Source organism: Aspergillus japonicus (assembly GCF_003184785.1).
Source record: "Aspergillus japonicus CBS 114.51 unplaced genomic scaffold BO86scaffold_31, whole genome shotgun sequence".
Classification (NCBI taxonomy): domain Eukaryota; kingdom Fungi; phylum Ascomycota; class Eurotiomycetes; order Eurotiales; family Aspergillaceae; genus Aspergillus; species Aspergillus japonicus.
In genome coordinates, this window is record NW_020291668.1 from 267,095 (window position 1) to 285,075 (window position 17,981).

General features: G+C 44.0%; 7 protein-coding genes across 7 annotated transcripts; 4 read left to right on the top strand and 3 right to left on the bottom strand.

The window, feature by feature from the left end:
* Positions 1-145: 145 nt before the first annotated feature.
* On the top strand, positions 146-1,350 carry BO86DRAFT_456937 (HMG-box domain-containing protein; the record flags this gene model as incomplete). Its single annotated transcript, XM_025677192.1, has 3 exons — positions 146-207; positions 529-1,133; positions 1,184-1,350. 3 exons carry the CDS (start codon positions 146-148, stop codon positions 1,207-1,209), a joined length of 693 nt encoding a protein of 230 aa, XP_025526764.1. The 3' UTR covers positions 1,210-1,350.
* A 2,059-nt stretch (positions 1,351-3,409) lies between these two features.
* Positions 3,410-3,887, top strand: BO86DRAFT_380147 (Zn(II)2Cys6 transcription factor domain-containing protein; the record flags this gene model as incomplete). Its single annotated transcript, XM_025670705.1, has 2 exons — positions 3,410-3,547; positions 3,603-3,887. 2 exons carry the CDS (start codon positions 3,410-3,412, stop codon positions 3,885-3,887), a joined length of 423 nt encoding a protein of 140 aa, XP_025526765.1.
* Positions 3,888-4,366: 479 nt separating this feature from the next.
* On the bottom strand, positions 4,367-6,540 carry BO86DRAFT_390038 (uncharacterized protein). The gene is made up of 5 exons (XM_025672289.1): positions 5,982-6,540; positions 5,884-5,937; positions 5,778-5,837; positions 4,992-5,727; positions 4,367-4,936 (listed from the first exon to the last, which is right to left on the bottom strand). The coding sequence occupies exons 1-5, from the start codon at positions 6,349-6,351 to the stop codon at positions 4,414-4,416; spliced, it is 1,743 nt and encodes a 580-aa protein (XP_025526766.1). The 5' UTR covers positions 6,352-6,540; the 3' UTR covers positions 4,367-4,413.
* A 356-nt stretch (positions 6,541-6,896) lies between these two features.
* On the top strand, positions 6,897-8,594 carry BO86DRAFT_364223 (uncharacterized protein). Its single transcript, XM_025670000.1, has 2 exons — positions 6,897-7,445; positions 7,514-8,594. Exons 1-2 carry the CDS (start codon positions 7,030-7,032, stop codon positions 8,394-8,396), a joined length of 1,299 nt encoding a protein of 432 aa, XP_025526767.1. The 5' UTR covers positions 6,897-7,029; the 3' UTR covers positions 8,397-8,594.
* A 3,813-nt stretch (positions 8,595-12,407) lies between these two features.
* On the top strand, positions 12,408-14,061 carry BO86DRAFT_121370 (uncharacterized protein). Its single transcript, XM_025666014.1, has 4 exons — positions 12,408-12,745; positions 12,801-13,366; positions 13,418-13,725; positions 13,853-14,061. The coding sequence occupies exons 1-4, from the start codon at positions 12,635-12,637 to the stop codon at positions 13,966-13,968; spliced, it is 1,101 nt and encodes a 366-aa protein (XP_025526768.1). The 5' UTR covers positions 12,408-12,634; the 3' UTR covers positions 13,969-14,061.
* Positions 14,062-14,507: 446 nt separating this feature from the next.
* Positions 14,508-15,607, bottom strand: BO86DRAFT_390039 (uncharacterized protein). The gene is made up of 3 exons (XM_025672290.1): positions 15,255-15,607; positions 14,926-15,192; positions 14,508-14,877 (listed from the first exon to the last, which is right to left on the bottom strand). The coding sequence occupies exons 2-3, from the start codon at positions 15,118-15,120 to the stop codon at positions 14,584-14,586; spliced, it is 489 nt and encodes a 162-aa protein (XP_025526769.1). The 5' UTR covers positions 15,121-15,192; positions 15,255-15,607; the 3' UTR covers positions 14,508-14,583.
* A 285-nt stretch (positions 15,608-15,892) lies between these two features.
* BO86DRAFT_390040 (phosphotransferase family protein) lies at positions 15,893-17,768 on the bottom strand. The gene is made up of 3 exons (XM_025672291.1): positions 17,280-17,768; positions 16,866-17,225; positions 15,893-16,800 (listed from the first exon to the last, which is right to left on the bottom strand). The coding sequence occupies exons 1-3, from the start codon at positions 17,728-17,730 to the stop codon at positions 15,968-15,970; spliced, it is 1,644 nt and encodes a 547-aa protein (XP_025526770.1). The 5' UTR covers positions 17,731-17,768; the 3' UTR covers positions 15,893-15,967.
* Positions 17,769-17,981: the final 213 nt, after the last annotated feature.

Sequence of the window (17,981 nt, forward strand, 5' to 3'; positions counted from 1 at the left end):
TTCACATTCTGCTATTCCAGATACCGAGAGAAAAGTATCATTGCCTTCCTTATGCCGTCGCATACTATTTCGCAATGATGCTGGGTACTTGTTGGAAACGTCACTAAATGTGGGTTTGTCAAGCACGAGCAAAGGATATTACCAAATGCAGGGAAGATTTAAGATCATCAAGGTCTTCTTGGTACGGAGACTAGCGCGAATTGGGACGTGAGCGCTGCTGTCATTGGTTGGTAAAACCTGCCGTGGGCAGCTCACGCGTAAGGGACCTGCTACGTAGCATACATGTCATGCAACCGGCGCAGGCAGTAACCACTTCAATTTAACCCCTAAGCAAGCGCCGACGAAGCCTTTCTATTTCTTTAGAGTTCTTTCACAATTCGTGTCTTCAATGATCTGCGACCGACTTTCATTCCTATCACCTATCGACTATCCAATAAATATTTACTCACCGCCAATTACCCTAGCCTGCTAACGAACCACAACGCGGATATTATAATCCCATCTACGGCAAATTATTTTTCTCTCTAGCTTCTACGAGACTAAAATCGGTATCAGCAATAGTACTACCCGGCTTCTAAGTGGTCCTATCCCAACAGTCTTCGGTCTCGCTGAAATGCGGTCTAAGAATCGTGATCCGAAGAAAGAAAAGCCCATGCCTTGTATAATTCAGCCTTTAAGCGTTTTAACCAAGAACATGGCAAGAATCTCTATCAAAGATATTGAATCCTGGGTTCATCGATCCTCGGAGACTCGCATTCAGGAAGTTCAGAGGAGAAAAGGTAGAGTCACCCGCCCGATGAATTCTTTCATGCTCTATCGATCTGCATATGCGGAAAGGACAAAGCAGTGGCTCGCGCAAAATGACCATCGACTTGTATCCGAAATATCTGGCAAGAGCTGGAAATTAGAGCCACGAGAAGTTCGCCAGAAGTACGAGCATTTAGCGGAAATTGAGAAGCATAATCATTTGAAAGCGCACCCCGATTACAGATTTTCTCCAACAAAGATAAAAAGGAATTCAAAGGGCGTCGGAGGAGAGCAGCCATTCAAGATTGTTTCTGAGTCCGACTCGGGTTTGCTCCCTGCATTTGCCCTGAACACCGCTACAGAGATAAGCAATAGCGGGCATTGCTGTAAGTCAAAACATTTGAAAGCGCTTTTACAGAATAAAATCATCATCCAGTTTTCTTGCTCTATTTTGCTTACTGACCCGCTGAGATGACTGCTTAGGGCTCACTTCTTCCACCAAGATATCTTCAGATCAACCTATAATGATGCCACAGAATGACCTATTGATTCAACATATTTCTGACTATGAAAGAACGAGCTTTCAAAACACACCCTACGATCATTCATCTTCAACTAATTTCCTGGCACCATCATACTATAATACTCCACAATTTGCCTCCTCGGCTATCATTCTAGAAGATCTTGTGCAAAACACCCAACCTTTAATACCTAGATTTGAGCTTCCTAGTGCTGATCAGGTCTCTAGCCTTCACAAGGTGTCATGGCAAGGGTTCTATACAATCTAGGACTGTTCCTCAATAAGGTCTATGTTATAGTCATGTATCTTCTCAGCAAATATGGTCTAACTCTGGAGAGAGAAGTTTGTTGGTCATAGGGATGAAGTAAGTCAGAAATATTACACGAATATTGTGGACAGATAATAAAGTATTAGCCATATTTCGATTCCAGACGGCTAGCTTTTACAAAGCGGCGCTTAGTTAGATTGCGCTGTGAGCAATTGGCTTCAGAACCGGTGCCGTTACCATTATCACCTTTTCACGCCAGTCGTTGCGAGCTTCTTCCTATGTAGAATATCTCCTGTTTTCTGCTTGGCTCACACTTCCTTTCAGCTTGTCAATAAGCTACTTAAAGAATGGCGACACATTTAGCTCAATCAATTCTTGATACTATCCACGATATGTTGATCAGCAGTAGCTTAGTGCTTCTCAAATGGCCGCGGCTGCTGGTGGTAGTTAACGAGAAATGTTCCGACTGCGATCGAATCTCCAGACTACCTTGAGCTTTTTCGACTAACTTAAATTGGATTCTCAAACGCTCGAATCTGGAAGTGGATAAATGCGGGCGGTCGGGAAGGCCAGAAGCATGCTACGTGCTTCAGTAGATCAGCTGAAGCTTCCAGAACTATGTATTAATGGAGAGCCCCGCTTGGACTTCCCATTGTTTATTGGTTGTCCGCCAAGCGATAAAGAAATTAGTGCATGCAAATTTGATCCCCTGGAAGTCTATGCGACCGATACAAATTGAAGCAGATACCTGCACCTCGAGAGAAACCGGGATAGCCCCAACAGTTTGTAGATTAGCCTGTTCATGATGGATCTGGTTTCCTTCGCTAGGCTAAATTAGGATCTGCTATCTTCTACAACCTGTCACAGTTCCACCGATCACTGTAATGCAATAAACATTCCAACATTGCTGAGGTTAACCTCACGCTTGACCCTCCGCAGCACCGAACTGTGGCCATGAGGGAGTAGAGCTTGCGAGTGCCCCAAAAAGGGGCTTTCTTAGCTGATACATCGAGTAAAACCCTAGAACCATTAAGAATCTTGTAGATTCCAATGACATATCTTTGCTGTGCTTCTATTTGCTTGGACGTTACAAGCATCTGCCAGTGACCAACAGTATCGGCAAGATATTGTATCACGAATCCAACTCATCGGCCACCTGCATAATTCGCTCACCACTAACGGATACGATCAGCACCCGCGTATTTCGGGCACTTGTAAGCTGAGTATCGCTTAAACGAGCACCGAAAAAAATCCCAAGTCATCCGAGTCCGCTTGCTATCAAAGCCCATGTTGACAACGGACATCAAACTTTTTGGCGCTAGCTGCCGGAAACTTGTTTAATGTTTGTTCGCAGCACTACGCATAACAAACCTTCAATTCCTAAGGAAAGGTATAAGATAAAAGAGTTAGATACAGTACTATCACGTACAGATCCTTCCGGCAAAGTGGTCTTTTGCAGGCTTATATGTAAATACAACAGGGGAAAAGTGTCTCAGCTATTGAATGTCAGTACTCAAATAAATATTTCTCCTACTTATGAAGAATACAAGACTAAATATGACGATGCTCGACCGGGTCTGAAATTACCCACCCAAATTCTGTGAAACTCAACCAGGATCATGCATTTCTTTGTTTGCTACGACAAACATGATGACAAGCACATCTCGGAAAAGTACCCCTCGTCAAAATGAACTTTGGAGTTATAAGAGGTCATTTCGCATCTAGCTTTATTGAAAAGAGATGATTATTCACCTTTGTTCGTTGATAATTTTTTGTATCGTGGGCACACAAGTCGCTTCTACCGGGTGGTGAGTATAGATATTCTCTTTCCAATAAAGCTCTAGATATTAACATGACCCACGAGTTACCAAAAAATGGCTAAGACCCCAGCATTTCGGCCTTTACTCCCTGCTGCTACACCGCCATCTCGAATCCTGAGTGCAAAGGGTTCTGGTTCGACACAGACTCGTCGATCCTCAGCCTGTCTAAAGTGTCGTGAGAAACGTGTCAAGGTAAGATATCTCAGCTGCAGTCGATCCAACGCTACTGACCGCCGATTATATCTAGTGCGTCGGCTCATCGCCTTGTCAAGCCTGCACCGAAACCGGAACAGCCTGCACCTTCGAGCCGTCTAGAGATAGACGTAGGAAGTCAGCTCTCATCTATGCAGAGCAGTCTGCTCAGAGATATCAGGAAATCTTGAAGCAGCTAATACGCACTTTGATGTTTGGTAATGATGAACAGATCTCTGCGTTGAAGGAATCCGTCAGATACCATGCTTCTGTAGAGAGTTGCTTAGGCCTCCTGGATTTGGAGTACCAGCCAAGCTCAACACCCTCAGAGACAAGGTAGTGGAGAAGATTGGGACTCAAAGCCTATTAGAATACTGGTCTGCACCCGTCTACCATCACATTCAACAAACGTCAATCTTTACTTTGCTGAGTACTCTATACCAACAATTGAGAAAGGCTCATGCGCAACTTTCGCAACTTTCAATCCAATAGTAGCATTTCTTTCCCAGCAAAATAACTAGCTTGACTATGCTATCGCTATTGTTCTATCTCTTTGGTTTGACAAGCTCCGCCCTTATGGAGAACTTTGCCTTCTATTAGACACTGCAGCCGAACTTTACACTGCATATAACCAAGAAACCATAGAACCCCTGGTTATGAGTACAGCAATTGCTTGTCGCCAAAGGGGTAGCAGCTTGTTGAAATATTGAGGGTAGGATAAAAATGCTTACCTATGCACCCTTACGACGCCTAAGTAAATTGGACTTGCTGTGTCGGTCACTCGAGATATGAAATATGACAGCGTCCTGATAAATAATGCCTGCATTGTTGCTATGAAAGTGACAAGTGGTACTTAAATCTTGTTATCAAGTATCTCCCTGGATTAAATGTATCTGAAGCTCTGTACTTGCCCGCTGCATGAAATCTAGGATCCGAAGCCATGCGATGTGTACGTCTCTCCTAGTAGTATCTTCCCTGTTGGTCGGAGCATTCTTGGTAGCAGTTTTACCTCTTTTTTTACTGCCACCCTTGCTACCCTTGGCAAGAGATTCACCTCCGGGCCTCGCCGTGGAATGCTCAGCATCATACCTGGACATTGATTCTGCATGAGCATTGAGTTGATTGGCGCACTCCCAATACACTTTGCTTGCTACCAACCGTGCCATGTCTGCACTGGAGAATAAGTCCTTACACTGTTCGAGAATCAGTGTAATATTCAGGTAATCCTGCAAGAATAAGCTCTCATTGCAGAAAGTGCTCCCATAGCGGGCTTGAAGAGCGGTAGTAGAAATTGTTGTGCTAAGATGTGAACGTGTATAGAAGTGACCTCCAACGGCAAATGAATCCTCGGGGGTAAACACAGCATGTGGGCAACCTGGTGGCATAAACCTTCGCGATTCAGCTCAAATCCACAGCAAAAGGTTGAATATTATCGTTAACTTACAATAGATCACCAGGTTCAATGATTATACGTCTCCATCCGTCCTCATAATGTTCTGGAAATTGACTCCCACCTGTTGCGAGTCTGTTGGCCGCCGAGGTAAGATCACTAGGCACGTACCAGATCTTGCGGCCGGAAATTCCGATAATCCAGGTTAAATGCCCGGCAGTATCAACATGAATTAGTGAAACGGAGTTACGGCCGGATAAGAGAAGAAACTCTCGATCCGGAGGAACTGTATCATAACTTCTCAGAGACTTGGACACTGATCCACGCTTGCGTAGATATGCCGTTCGAAGCAGATCTGTTTGGCGTACAGGTGCCGGAACACAAGGAAGATATAAATTCTCCATATCAAGAAAGTTCAACGCCGAGCGATTCATTGGCGGTGACTGGAAATATTTAGCCACTTCAGCGATTGGTACTTCTTTGGGCGTGGCCGCATCTTTAGCGTAGTCGATGGCCTCTAGTTGTTGGACGTTGATCTTAGTAAGAGACGCGATAAAGTCGGTTATAGAAGTGGGCATATCACCAGGGATAGGGTGCTGGTTGGTATATGATCGCCAAAACAGTGGTTGCAAGAATAGGTCTTCCAGCTTATCGTGTAGCTGGTCTTCGGATGAAATGTAAATCACTCTATCTCCTGGATCTAAGCTCTCACGCTCTATAGATGAGAGAAAATCTTGGATGCCTTTCGCGCTTTCGCTATCTCCCGGGTTGATATCTGTTGATATTGGGGCTAAGAAAATCTATTAGCTTATAACCCTATCTTCATGTGGTCAGACTTGCCTTGCTGTGGACTGTAAATAGGACTTGATATATCGATGCTTTTTATTGGTATCGGAAATGCTGAGAATATTAGCAGGTAAAGATTAAAAAAATTGGAGTCATATACAATTCCTTTTTGGCACATTCCTCCGGGGAACTTTCTTCCCCAACTTTTGTCCATCTAAATAATGTTAGCTTTGCTTTAACCGTACCTCTTTCACTTACCATTAATCACTTCCTCCCTCTTGTTGTCCAGAGCTTGTAGTCTAGCACGGGCACTTTCGTACTGATCTTGAGTAATAGGATACTTGTTCAGCCAAGACTCGATCATCTTTAAGCATTTATCAAATTCACAAAGATGTGCAAGACTGGTAAAAGTGAAAGTGATAGCCACTAGAATCCAGATATAGTCACTTAATTGCCGGATTTCTTGAAGACGGCGTCTAACGATTCTCTGTTGTTTTGTCGGGGATGCATTGTAGGTAAAGTAATATGTCTGAGAGATAAATTCCATATATTTAATTTGTTCGTCGTGGCTAAAACTAGTTCGCTGTCGAGCTAGGTTCTCACAGAATTCATGTGGTGTGAGTCCCATAGTAATAGGGCTATAGTTTGGCCGTCGGAAGTGGGCAGGGAATTGGGGGCTTTGGCGATGGGCGTATGGCAATATTGGGTGAAAGTCGAAGTAAAGTCGACGGCAAGTCAAAGGGAAGTCAAAGGAATTCAAATGGAAAAGGGAAGTCAAAGGGAAGTCAAAGGGAAGTCAAAGGGAAGTCAAAAGGAGGCCAAAGGGCGTTGAGACACTTTAGTAGGCGACGACGGACTGTTGCGGAGCGCGACCCGGTAGGAGATCAGAGGTCAGAGGTCCGAGCGGTCTGGGCGTTAAAGCTGACAGGCGAAAAATACTCAACTTGCGCATGCACTCCAAATGGCCCAAACCAACCATGTGCCGCAGCTGGGTTTACAGTCACCCTCCTAGCTTCCCGCCACCTTTTTGTTTGAGCAGCCGCCGCCCCACCTGAGCGCATTGGAATCTTCGCCCACCACAGAGCAACGATCCCGAGATAGTTAAGCCCAACGCTTACAATTTGACGAAAAGTATTACCCCTCTTAATTTATAAAACCCCAACTAGGCCCGGAAAAAAGAAGATTCAACAACCTTTCTTGCCTATTCCTCCTTTCAGAATAATTCGTTTTGTCTTAGTATAATTCTTTACAACTTTGACACTTTTAAAGCGGTGTTGTAACAACTTATGGTTGCACTGAGTTAACCATGGCGGAAACGATCGGACTTGCCTCCGGGATACTTGCATTGGCGACGTTTGCCTTTCAGACCAGTGTCTCTCTTTATGAGACAGTGAAAAGTTTTCAATCGCATCCAAAGCGTGTCCGTGACCTTCTCGGGGAGCTGGAAGCTTTGAGCGCCGTGCTGGCACCCCTTGTTGATTTAGTAAAATCGACATCTGAGGTTGATCTATCAGTCCTCGATTTGCCGTTGTTCCGATGCGGCAATGCCTGCAAGGAGTTCCAGCAAGAGCTACTCCGATGCGCGTCAAGATCGAGCAGTAGTCGCGCAAGTTTCCGTGATTGGGCAAGATTGACATACATGGGTGGCAATATTGATGATTTGCGTGACTTGTTGGCAGGATACAAAGCTACAATCAATATTGCCTTGACCGATGCCACACTGTAAGTTACCATTAACCATCAGTTTTAGTCCTATTACAATCTTCTGTTGTTTATTAATCTCTCATCAGGCGCCAATCTACGGTTGCTGTTGAAAGCATCAGGGACTATGAGGGTCTGATTCAAGATACGAAGGAAGACCTAGGGGCTCGACTTGAAAATATTGATCAAAAGTTAAAGCAGCTGGCTGAGAAGAACGGAATTCTCTCTGAACTAGATGCAAGTGAACTGCACTCATTGCAGGAGGAGCGCCGGAGTACAGAAAAATGCCTTCAGATTTGCGCCCAGTTGTCAAGCCATATCGATCAAATTCAGCTGATATCCGACAATGCAAGCCCTGCTGACGGATCTGAGATGGCTGATATTTCGCCCGAGACTGTCACGAATGAAGGCTTACAAGAATGTAAAAGGAGCCTAATTGCCACAACCGTCAAGTTGGAAAAGCATATGCAAGAGGTCATGGATCGGCTGCTCGCGAAATCGAGAACTACTGTTTCTGATGAAGATGCTCAAGATTTGTCGCGGCTACGTGACGAATGGGAGGCCGCTCGGCAGTGCTTAGATATCTGCTCCCGTGCGGATAGTCACTTCAAGGAGACTGTCAGTGTTATCGAAAACCACGGCACTGGTGACGCTTTGCAGTTTATGGTTTCCGCGAATGGGAAAGTTCTTCATGGAAAAAATCGGGGTCTGGGTTGGAGGAACAGACAAGTAGGAGGCTATATGAGCAACGAGTCAATCCAGCAGCTATCACGAGACCTCACAGCTCACCACACTGTTTATTCGAGAAATGAAGAGCCCATCTCAGAATCCGATACTTTACCACGCGCCAGCGATGCGGCGGGGGATGAGACGGTCCCCGAATTTAAGGAACGCTACGGGCGAGGTTTCACCCTAAGATCGGCGCCGACACCAGAGACAAACATATCGTCCCGCAGTGCGAGTAAGCAGTAGAGCTTCAGCCTGTGATCTTGCCACAAAAAGGCCCCATGTCAAGAAGGATCTGATTTTCCACTTGTTCTTTTTCTAATTTGTCTTCTATTGTTTGAGATCTCATATCAACCTCCTATATTCTTTCCTAAATAGCTCTGGCATTGCCATGAAGCCTTATTCTTGTTAGTAAATCGAGAAATACCAAGAATTTCTGCTACGACCCTTCTTTCCGACTACAACAAATACTTATTTGATATGTTCTGACTCATGGTTGAAATTTGAATGGCGAAAGTTGGTCTCGAAGCTGGTGCTCTTTGTCCCGTGGCCAATAATCACTAGTATATCAGGAGATATCTATGTCAAGATGTGGCATGCTTGCGGAGCTCATAAAACATAGAAATCAGTAAGACTTTTCAAAGAGACGAGGGAGGGGTTTGTATGGTATTCTCGAAGCAAAGTATAGCGTATGGTGAAGATCACTTGTAGGGGAAAAGTACAAAACTTGTGGTTTTAGCCTCGGGATCGGTACTCAATAAATTGGGAATATGATTGTCAAATGATCTGCATTGTGGTCCACATCATCAGTCTGGAGTTTTCGCTTCTGGGAAAGGGACACACGTGACCGATATATTGTCATGCGGAAAGAAAAATCAAGTATCATCCAGAATATATTAGAAGTGCGAGCACCGTGCTTTTAAATTTGATAGCAGGTAGGTTTTATTGAAGGGAAATCAGGCAATGCAGCCATCCCAACATTATTCGGGACACAGAAGCAGGGCAACGAACCTGCTCCCCTCTGCTTCCATCCGCCAGTCTCTCGATGTTGATACATTTTCGCGAGTCATTACTTGCAATTTGGCCATAGAAACGGATCGATATTGAGGTCAAAATAGTTAACTCATCTTATCCGAATCAAGGCCAACCTTTCAAATCTCAACATATTGTTTCAAGTCCCAAGAGAACCTATAGTAGCAGATTCTTTACGCCTCACGGCTATAGTACTCTGGAATTATGGACAAAAATGTCTGGGATACAGCTTATAACCTTTCAAGCCATCTATAGTGTATTGATAAAATGTCGCGGCACTCGCTTATGAGAATATTACATCTTCAGATCTTATATGCTATCTGGAAGATGAAAGAGAAGGGACTAGAGAGTGTCTCTTCATTTTTGAAGGTTTTAAGTCATCCATCAAATCCTTGGTAAGGTGAAATTCGGCGCAACTCCAAGAGAATTCCCCGCAATCTCAAAGGAATGTCTGAAGGTGTTTGTGCGCAATTAATGGTATCCATGTCCGAGAGTTCGATTCGACATCTGACGGATTAAAAGGTACAAGAGTCGCTTTCAGAACTCTACCCAGCGGCTTGGCTTCAGTACCAGGTGATAATTTCAGATTGTCTTTCAAATTTGAAGTGCAAGACAATAACTTTTTTCTTATCCTCGAGACAGTACCAATTATTTAATTGGAAAGCAAAAACCAACAAATGGAAACCGTTGTAAATGAAGTGAAAAATTCTTGAGAGGACAAAAGGTTGTCAGGAAGCCGGTCGAGAGATACCTGAACAGGTAATAGCGGACTGTAGAAAGAGTGTTATGATCTGGCGAGTTGTTTTTGGCCATCAATCTGTCAAAGGGGGAAATAGCTTGAGACAGCCGCGACAAGTCTCGACTGGTAGGTATCTTATCCAGGATGCTAATATCAGCCGACCACGGTTTCAGTAGAAATAAAATCCGGAGAAATAACGTTTCCGATTTTTACTTCAGCATCATTTATGACATAATACACCCGTGAAAACTAGTTAGACAAAAGATGCCACAGTAGTTGTTACACTCCACCTCGATAAGTATTCGAGTTGCAAAGAACAACACTAGTACAAATAAAGTGACATAGAAAGAAGAGACAAGGAAGGAAATATATTGAATAAGAATTCTATAATTCAAGACGAGTATCATTGTTGTTGAGGTATAAGCGTCAGGCTCATCGTGTGATTCTTGCTATGTGGTAGGCAAACGTTCCAAAGCGCTCAGGTGGGGCGGCGACGGCTCAAACAAAAGGTGGCGGGGAGGTAGTGCGGGCGCGTATACAGAATTAGTAATGGGCGGTTATTTTGGGCCCAGTGCCCTACGATTCATAGAGTGATACAGTCTTATCACCTGGAGAATCGCCTTTCGATATTCACGGCAAATGCCTTGAAATCGCTTATACCGAGTATCCAAATCCTGGCAATATATCTCGTTTCAAGCCTTTGCACACAGCTTTCTATTTCTCAGGGGAAATACTTACCATCGAAAGGATGAACCAGAAAAATTTACAACCCATGCCAAGCTCGCATGTGTTCATCCAGGGTGCTTCCCGTCGGTGCCGAATATTCTATCACTTTCAGCGGCTACTCTACAACCTAATTACGGCCGAGGCCGTGTCATTTACCACAGCGCGGCTAAGGGAGGTTTCTTGAAGGTACAGAAGGGTAAGTAGCCTCTAGGGCGAATTACCTGCTCGAGGTCGACGCGATTATTGGGGTAAAGAAGTAATAGGTAGAAACGCTCTCAAACCCACAAGTGATTCTCGCCTGCATGCCAAGGGTCTTTGATATCGCCGTCTGTAGCCTATTGTTGAGGCAGTGCCATAAATAACTCAAAGCAATTCTGCAAGTATCTTCCAATATTCAGATAAACGGACACGAAGGTCAGTAAATATGAGTTTACAATTAGAGTTTGAGCTGAGTCAAAGAAATCATTCGTGGAATTGAAATCAAATCAAGGAGGACAGATAATCAAAAAGTTGAACACTAGGCTTCTCTTCATTAGCTTTCGGTCACAAAGCTAGAATATTTAGCATCCCGACAGGAAGCGGGGTAACCTGATTCCCAATCTATAAGGCGCTTACATGCTTGCCACGTGACTGACAACTTAGTGTATTTGAATCAGCCCTTCCCGCCCTGTTGTAAGATGATTCAAATTGGATTGGGACCAGCTTTTGAAATCTCATCGATAATAATCATGTTGGCCTTGATTGTCCTTTGTCCGATTTTATTGCACATAGGAGATCATGATCGGAATCACTTGTGAGGAGACCTATTTTACTATTTGTCCTCAGTGAAAGTTCTAATTAGAAAGTTCTACTAACGGAGTTGGAATAATAACTTCTAGTAGGATGGAAAGGCTATCAACGAAGCCGTCGTTCACGTGATATAAGCAGAAACGTTTGTGTTGATAATCTGACGCTCGTCTAATTTGGTATGACCTTATACCGCGGAGCTAACTCAGCACAGTCGCCTCGAAGGCAATTCCGCCAATGAGGGGAAAGGGCGTGCGCATCGCCCCGCTTCGTTTTTCTTTTTGATTGCTCATAACCCAGAGTGATATTGCAAGCCTGATTCTTACAAGTATCGCCTACCAGGTATTGTGCCTATTAACCAGCCATTACCTGTATTATGAATTTGCAAAACAATCCATGCAGGTGATTTGAGATCCGGGTTCTTTTCAAGTAATTCTTTCACACAATGTCGCATCTGAAATAGTGATCTTCTTCAATAGGTGAGCCCAAGATTGAACAATTGATTGAAACTAACTCTATAGGCACTCGCACTTACCTTTCATAAAGACAATCTCTTCCAACAATATGCGACAAGTGCGACAGGCTCTGTTCGATGCGTTTGGAAAAGAGCCTGGAAAAGAACCGAAACTTCCCAAAATTAGGCTGCGGCAATCCTGAGCGAAGTGGAATGATTGATGTTAGTATCCTATTTTCCAACCGAAAAATATACTGCTTCTAGTTCCAATCAATAGGACTTGCCAGCATCATCCGAAAATCTCTATGATCAGTAAAAGCATCGCATTGCGAAGTTTGGGACCGGGCGCATTCTAGCTATTTACCGAGGTTACCCGTAGCTGGCAACGGAATGAAACTAGGTACATCCGATAAGCGTCCATGTCGTATGTAGCTTGCGAATAGCTCACATACAGTGCGGGCACAGGTGTTTATACTCGGAGTGACTTTGGACGAGACTAGGCAACATCTCTAATCAAAAGGAAGAAAGCCTACATTAGTGGTTTGGGGCTTACAATGTCCAATAGGAGTGCTGCTCTAAAGGGTAGCGTATGTCCAATCCTAAAGCAGCTACGCAAACTTCGGATTATCTCCCCAGCCGGCACCACATGAGCTACTCTCAACTCCCTCTTGAATCGGTGGAATCTGCCCCATTCCCCCCACTTAACCAACCAGCTTTACTAAACCAAATATTCGCCTTCTTGTCCAAATGGGTGTCGCGGAGAGCAAAGAGCTAGCCGAGTGCCTTCTTGTCGCTTGTCAACTTGCAGAAAACGATGGCAAAACTGAATTGGATCCTAAAAAGATATTGAGAAATAAGGCAAGCTGCACAAGCTCCGATTTAATAAATTGATCTAATGTCGTTTTTATTCTAGACTATCAATAGCACGTTGAAGCACATCTGCAGATATATTCCACGCGATATCCGTGGCTCTGCGTATGATTCAGCCTTGAAACGAGCGACTAAGCGCCCACCTGCAAAAATTGAGATTCCGCAAGTTGTACAAGACTTACAGGAGCGGCACAGGGTTCTTTTTTCAGCTCCACAAGCTCTACCAGAATCGGAACAGTCGGAGAGCAGAGACCAGATACAACGCTTTCCGGAGATAATCCCAGGGAACTCCTTAGCAGACTGCTACAGAGCGACTGTGCTTCAAGAAGAACAGCAACAGTTATGCAACATTCGTCTCAGATTCTTATACATTATATTCTATCGACTCAAACAAGAAATCAGCCCAGGAAGTCAATACGAATACTATTGTGCTGCTAATTTTATAGCCAGAACAATCTGCGATGCTAACCATAGCAATCAACCAATTAATGTCGTTGAAAAAAGAATTCGCGCCTGGGTCGGTTATGGTGAAAGATATGAGTCTTTGGCCAATGATTTGGGAGGACTCGGGGCATTATATATCCTCCCTGACCTTGGAGGGGAGAGCTTGTAAGTAACGTTTCAATGAATGCGGCTGCAATTTTCCTAAATGCAATCTAGCTGGAAGAGAAAGCTTCCAAAGTCGGCAGATAACCAGGGCAGAATTTCCATCATACAGAAATTGAAGCAGCAGGACATTCCTGCCGAAGCTACCAGACGGGGTCTTCACATCATTGCAGACGATGAAGTGAAAAGTATACTTGATCCCCTTCTGAAATCGGTCAAGGAGATCTTGAACCGGGGCCTTTCTCAAGCAAATACCATAAGCACCGCTCAAAATAAGTCGAGTCAGCATTCAGGCAACGCTAACACGAGAGAGCGCGTCTCTGCTGCACCTGATCTTACCTCGGAAGCTAGCCAACCGCTTAGTAAGTACCAAGTATCTTAGCATATATTGCTGTTATGAAGGGAGATTCCTAATACAGAATCAAAGACGGCCAATCGCTGCGGAACTTGTCTGTTTCTCAGCAAAGCATTAATAGGGCTCTTTCTCAGGACATATCCACAATGCCTCCTCCAAATCTTCATTTCAACCAAGCCACAAGTGTACCACTCATGAGCGTTTATGGATATCTCGAGCAACCGGGATTACATTCAACAATGCAGAATAATTATACCGAGCAAGGAGATATGCTACAAGTCGAAACATACCAATTTCCTGGGCAGTCTAGCTTTTACACGTCACCGCAGAGCACACTCGCTACAGAAACCGCCCCCCCACAGTTAGATGTTTACGGATACCTTGAGCAGCCTAATCCTTATGCAGTACGGCCAAGCACTATTACTCCGCATACGACTACCCCGGATCTGAATCTTTTTGGTTTCCTCGAACAACCCATCTCGTACGAAGCACAGCAGAGCAACTCCCGCGGTCAAGCGATATCAAACTCTTCGAAGGACTATAGGAATCCCGTAAGCCCTTGTATCTATGATGCAATAAGTGTGACAGCTCCAATTGCGACATCAGCACGTCATGGCCTAGAGTCTTGTGATAGGATCATAACGTCAGATTCTTATGATGGGATGCAAGTCCAGCATGGAAGCCCATCAACGCGTCAACTGCCACAGGACTACGAACTGGGAAATTACTGGAACCATCCGATGGAGATGGCCAATTCATCACCACTTGAGATCAGTTGATTAAGTGGCTTGGATAGAGAAACCAGAATAATTCAATATTTACAGTGTCTCAGAAAATGACATGTGCCTAACATGAGGGTTTTCCTTCAACATGGTGCAGGGTGTAATTCATAGCTGACAAATGTGCCTATCACCTTTCCTGTTCCAGTAATCCTAATGGTTTCAGCATCTCTAATAATAGCGATCGAGCCTTTTACCCAGCTAATCAATTCAGATCCAGCTCTCCCCTCAGCCTCGACTTTGATCTCGCCAACCTCGGATGCTCGAATAATCACGAAAGTTGTAATATTCGAAAGACCTATTAAACCAGATTCTAGGACTCCGGAGTCCCAAACAACTTTCAAGGTATTACCGGCCCTCGATGACGATTCGCGTATTATCTTAACTGCTATTAGCAGTTTTCAATATCCAGAAGATTCCAAACTCACATCCGAAAACTCTATAAAAAATGCATCCATAAGTTTGACGACACTGTTATCCGGTGGAGATATCTTCGATAAGGGAGGCCGTAAAACCTTCGGTGGAACTCGGTGGAGAAGATCGGATTTTGCAGAAACAAGCAGACTGTTTAATGAGCTTGAGGGCTTGATAACCTCGACAAGCCTTCGGGAATCAACTGTCATGTTGTGATAGGAGTAAATAGCTGAGGAGTTATGATGATAAGGTCGGTTGTCGGGGGTAAGAAAGTAGAAAATCTGGCAATTGAACATTCAGTTAGTATGAGCGCTGCATCCTGGGCTGCTGATCAACGACTCACCTTTAATGGAGCTGATATAAATCTTTGTCAGCTAATGAACAGTTTACTTATGAGACTAAGTATTCTCAGATGTTAGTTTACAGACTCTCACGGTCTTCGTGCCGTCCCACGTAGAAACAAGGCGTAATGAGGGGAGAGCTTGGTGGGGTAAGGAGGCATGAATCATAGGGCCGACACAAACGATGTAAGCCCGAGCCGTTTCGACGGCCTTTCTAATTCCATATCATGAAAGCAACGAAGAATAAAGAAATTTCTGACAAAATGAGAAGATCGTCCTGACTCCAGTCTTCATATACTGAAGAACAACAACATCAACAACAACAAACGTATAACAATGTGGTCGTGAACACGAATTCTCAAACTCACGTGCAGTTAGTGTCGGTCGGAATAATGATGTTCCCAGGCTCAAATTAGTGACCACTGAGAACCAATTGCCACGTGACTCTGAAAATCTTGTCTTATAGATAAGCATTACCGATGTGCACATTATCCTTGAAATACTGTGATGGTAAATCGCAACCAACATTCAGCACAGTAGATTTGCTACTACTGATTTAATTTACTTAATCCATAGCCTATCTTCATCTACAGCATATGTATGGCACAGGAATTATAAAATTCGCCTAGAGTATACAATGGGTCAATAGGACTGCATGGTGATTGTAAAGACACCTGACTAACGATGTGTCGATACTAATAAAGAGTCATATATATCAAGGTAGGTCAAAAGGCCATATTGAACGCAAAGTTTCTTCGTCTTGAACAGGCTCATCGTCTTCTGGATTCTGATTCGATAAAACAGCCTGCAGCATTCCATCAAAGATTTCTTTGTGCGCTGTTTGTGTCACTTCCCAATTCTCTGTAGGCACCCAGCCGTCACTGGCTGAATTCAACAAATTTGAAAGATCATATCTCAGGTTTTGTGCCGCCACGAAAAGTCGATAAGCCCTTTCATATTCGAGAAGGCTGTCAGAAGTAGGTATTGAATATAGACATTGACCTTCGAAATTCAAACCCTTCCAGTTTCGAGCTGTTTCAACCATCTCATGATGTAAGGCTATGGCACCATCCTTCCATGTTCTGTAGCTGTAATGGAATGGACGGAAAAGGTTCTCGTCCATTGATTTTGGCATTGACAACGCAGGCGTATAATACTGAGACGAAGCCTTGTATGCCTTGTAATATAAATCCTCATCTGAATCGGTGGGTGTAGCGAAATCTGGCAAATCATCTGAATACCAAAAGGCTGGTTCAATACTCGCACCTTGCCAATCAATAATACCCGTGATGATGGTAGGGTCTTCCTCTGACACAAAAATATTACGTTTGTGTAGATCTGGATGAAACAATAACGGTGAAGCAGATTGCACGATACAGGAATTCGAGGACATCTGCTTAAGTACTGGAAGTGCCGAGTTCAATACCGCGGTATGTTGATCGATAGATCCATAATATGAAGGTTTTCGATCCAGGTCTCTTGCAGAACCAGAAAGGTTTGCAAGCCCAGCGTCGATTAGACCTTCACAAAAGCTATCAAGGTTGTCCCCTACTCGATGTTAGTACGAATTTTCCGATTGAGGCATGTCGCAAAAAAGTTACTAAATAACTTACAAGGCCCATAATTCAGGCGCTGCCTAGTTTTGAGAGGCCAGTAGCGGCTGCCACAATGTGGCCCGATACAAAAATCCTCGTTAAGAGGCTGCCTGGCGAATGGATGTACAAGCCCGTCTTGAAGGTATATACTTCCATAAGAGGGAAACCTAAGATCAGTAGCACCTTTCATCTTCTGAAATATCGCGCTTATGCATCTGACACGCTGGTCACCAGTCATGTCATCCCATACTTGGCTCAGTTGAACACCAGACGCATGTTCCATAATAATATATTCGCTGCCGATGGTATTCTCCGGAGATTTAGCGTCGTCATTCCAGTCAATAATCTGTGGAATTGGAATTTTTGTCTTCAATTGTACTGCAGAGGCATTTCTGTTAGTAAAGTGAATCTGTGTTACAATTGAGGACTCACGGTATCTAATAGTAGCGACTTCGGAACTGGTGACTAAGCGCGCCGGTCCGGCAAGAACGAATGGCAACCTAGCCACTAACTGTCTTGAGTTGTTCATGGTGAAAACAAAAACTCTATTGAATCCCCCTTCGAGCTTTTTGCAGCTGTCGATTGAAATCGCGTCCGGGCAAAGCTGAAGGACCCTATCGCACAAAGCGCCAAAATCAAATGCGATATAACGTGAAGAGCGTTCATAATGATCATCACGAAGCCACCGCCCACTAGTATAGGTATAAGGGTCAAACCCGAAAGCTGTATTAGCCTTTGTACATTGAAATCTGTAGATGGGCGGCATAGCAGCAGCTCTTGCAATGAAGTAAATGTCATGTAGGGGAGACGAAGGAAATCGAAATAATTGATGACGACTGATTGATTTGGAAAGATATGAAGGTATTTTGAATCTGGAGTCCATGAAGGGTGGCGTGAATATATATTCGAAGTGAAAGAATAGGATAGCAGGTGGTGACCAAGGTCGCACAAGCCTTATTTATACACTCTGATTTCATTTGGCTATAGGAAACCAGTTAAGTTACAGGAGTAAGCAATCTCAAGACGGGTTAGCTTATAGCGTGACAAGATCTTCTAAGTCATTTTCCCGCCGCTATGATTACTAATCTAGCTAGTCGGTTAGTCATCAGCGGTACTGAAAAGTTGATCATAGTT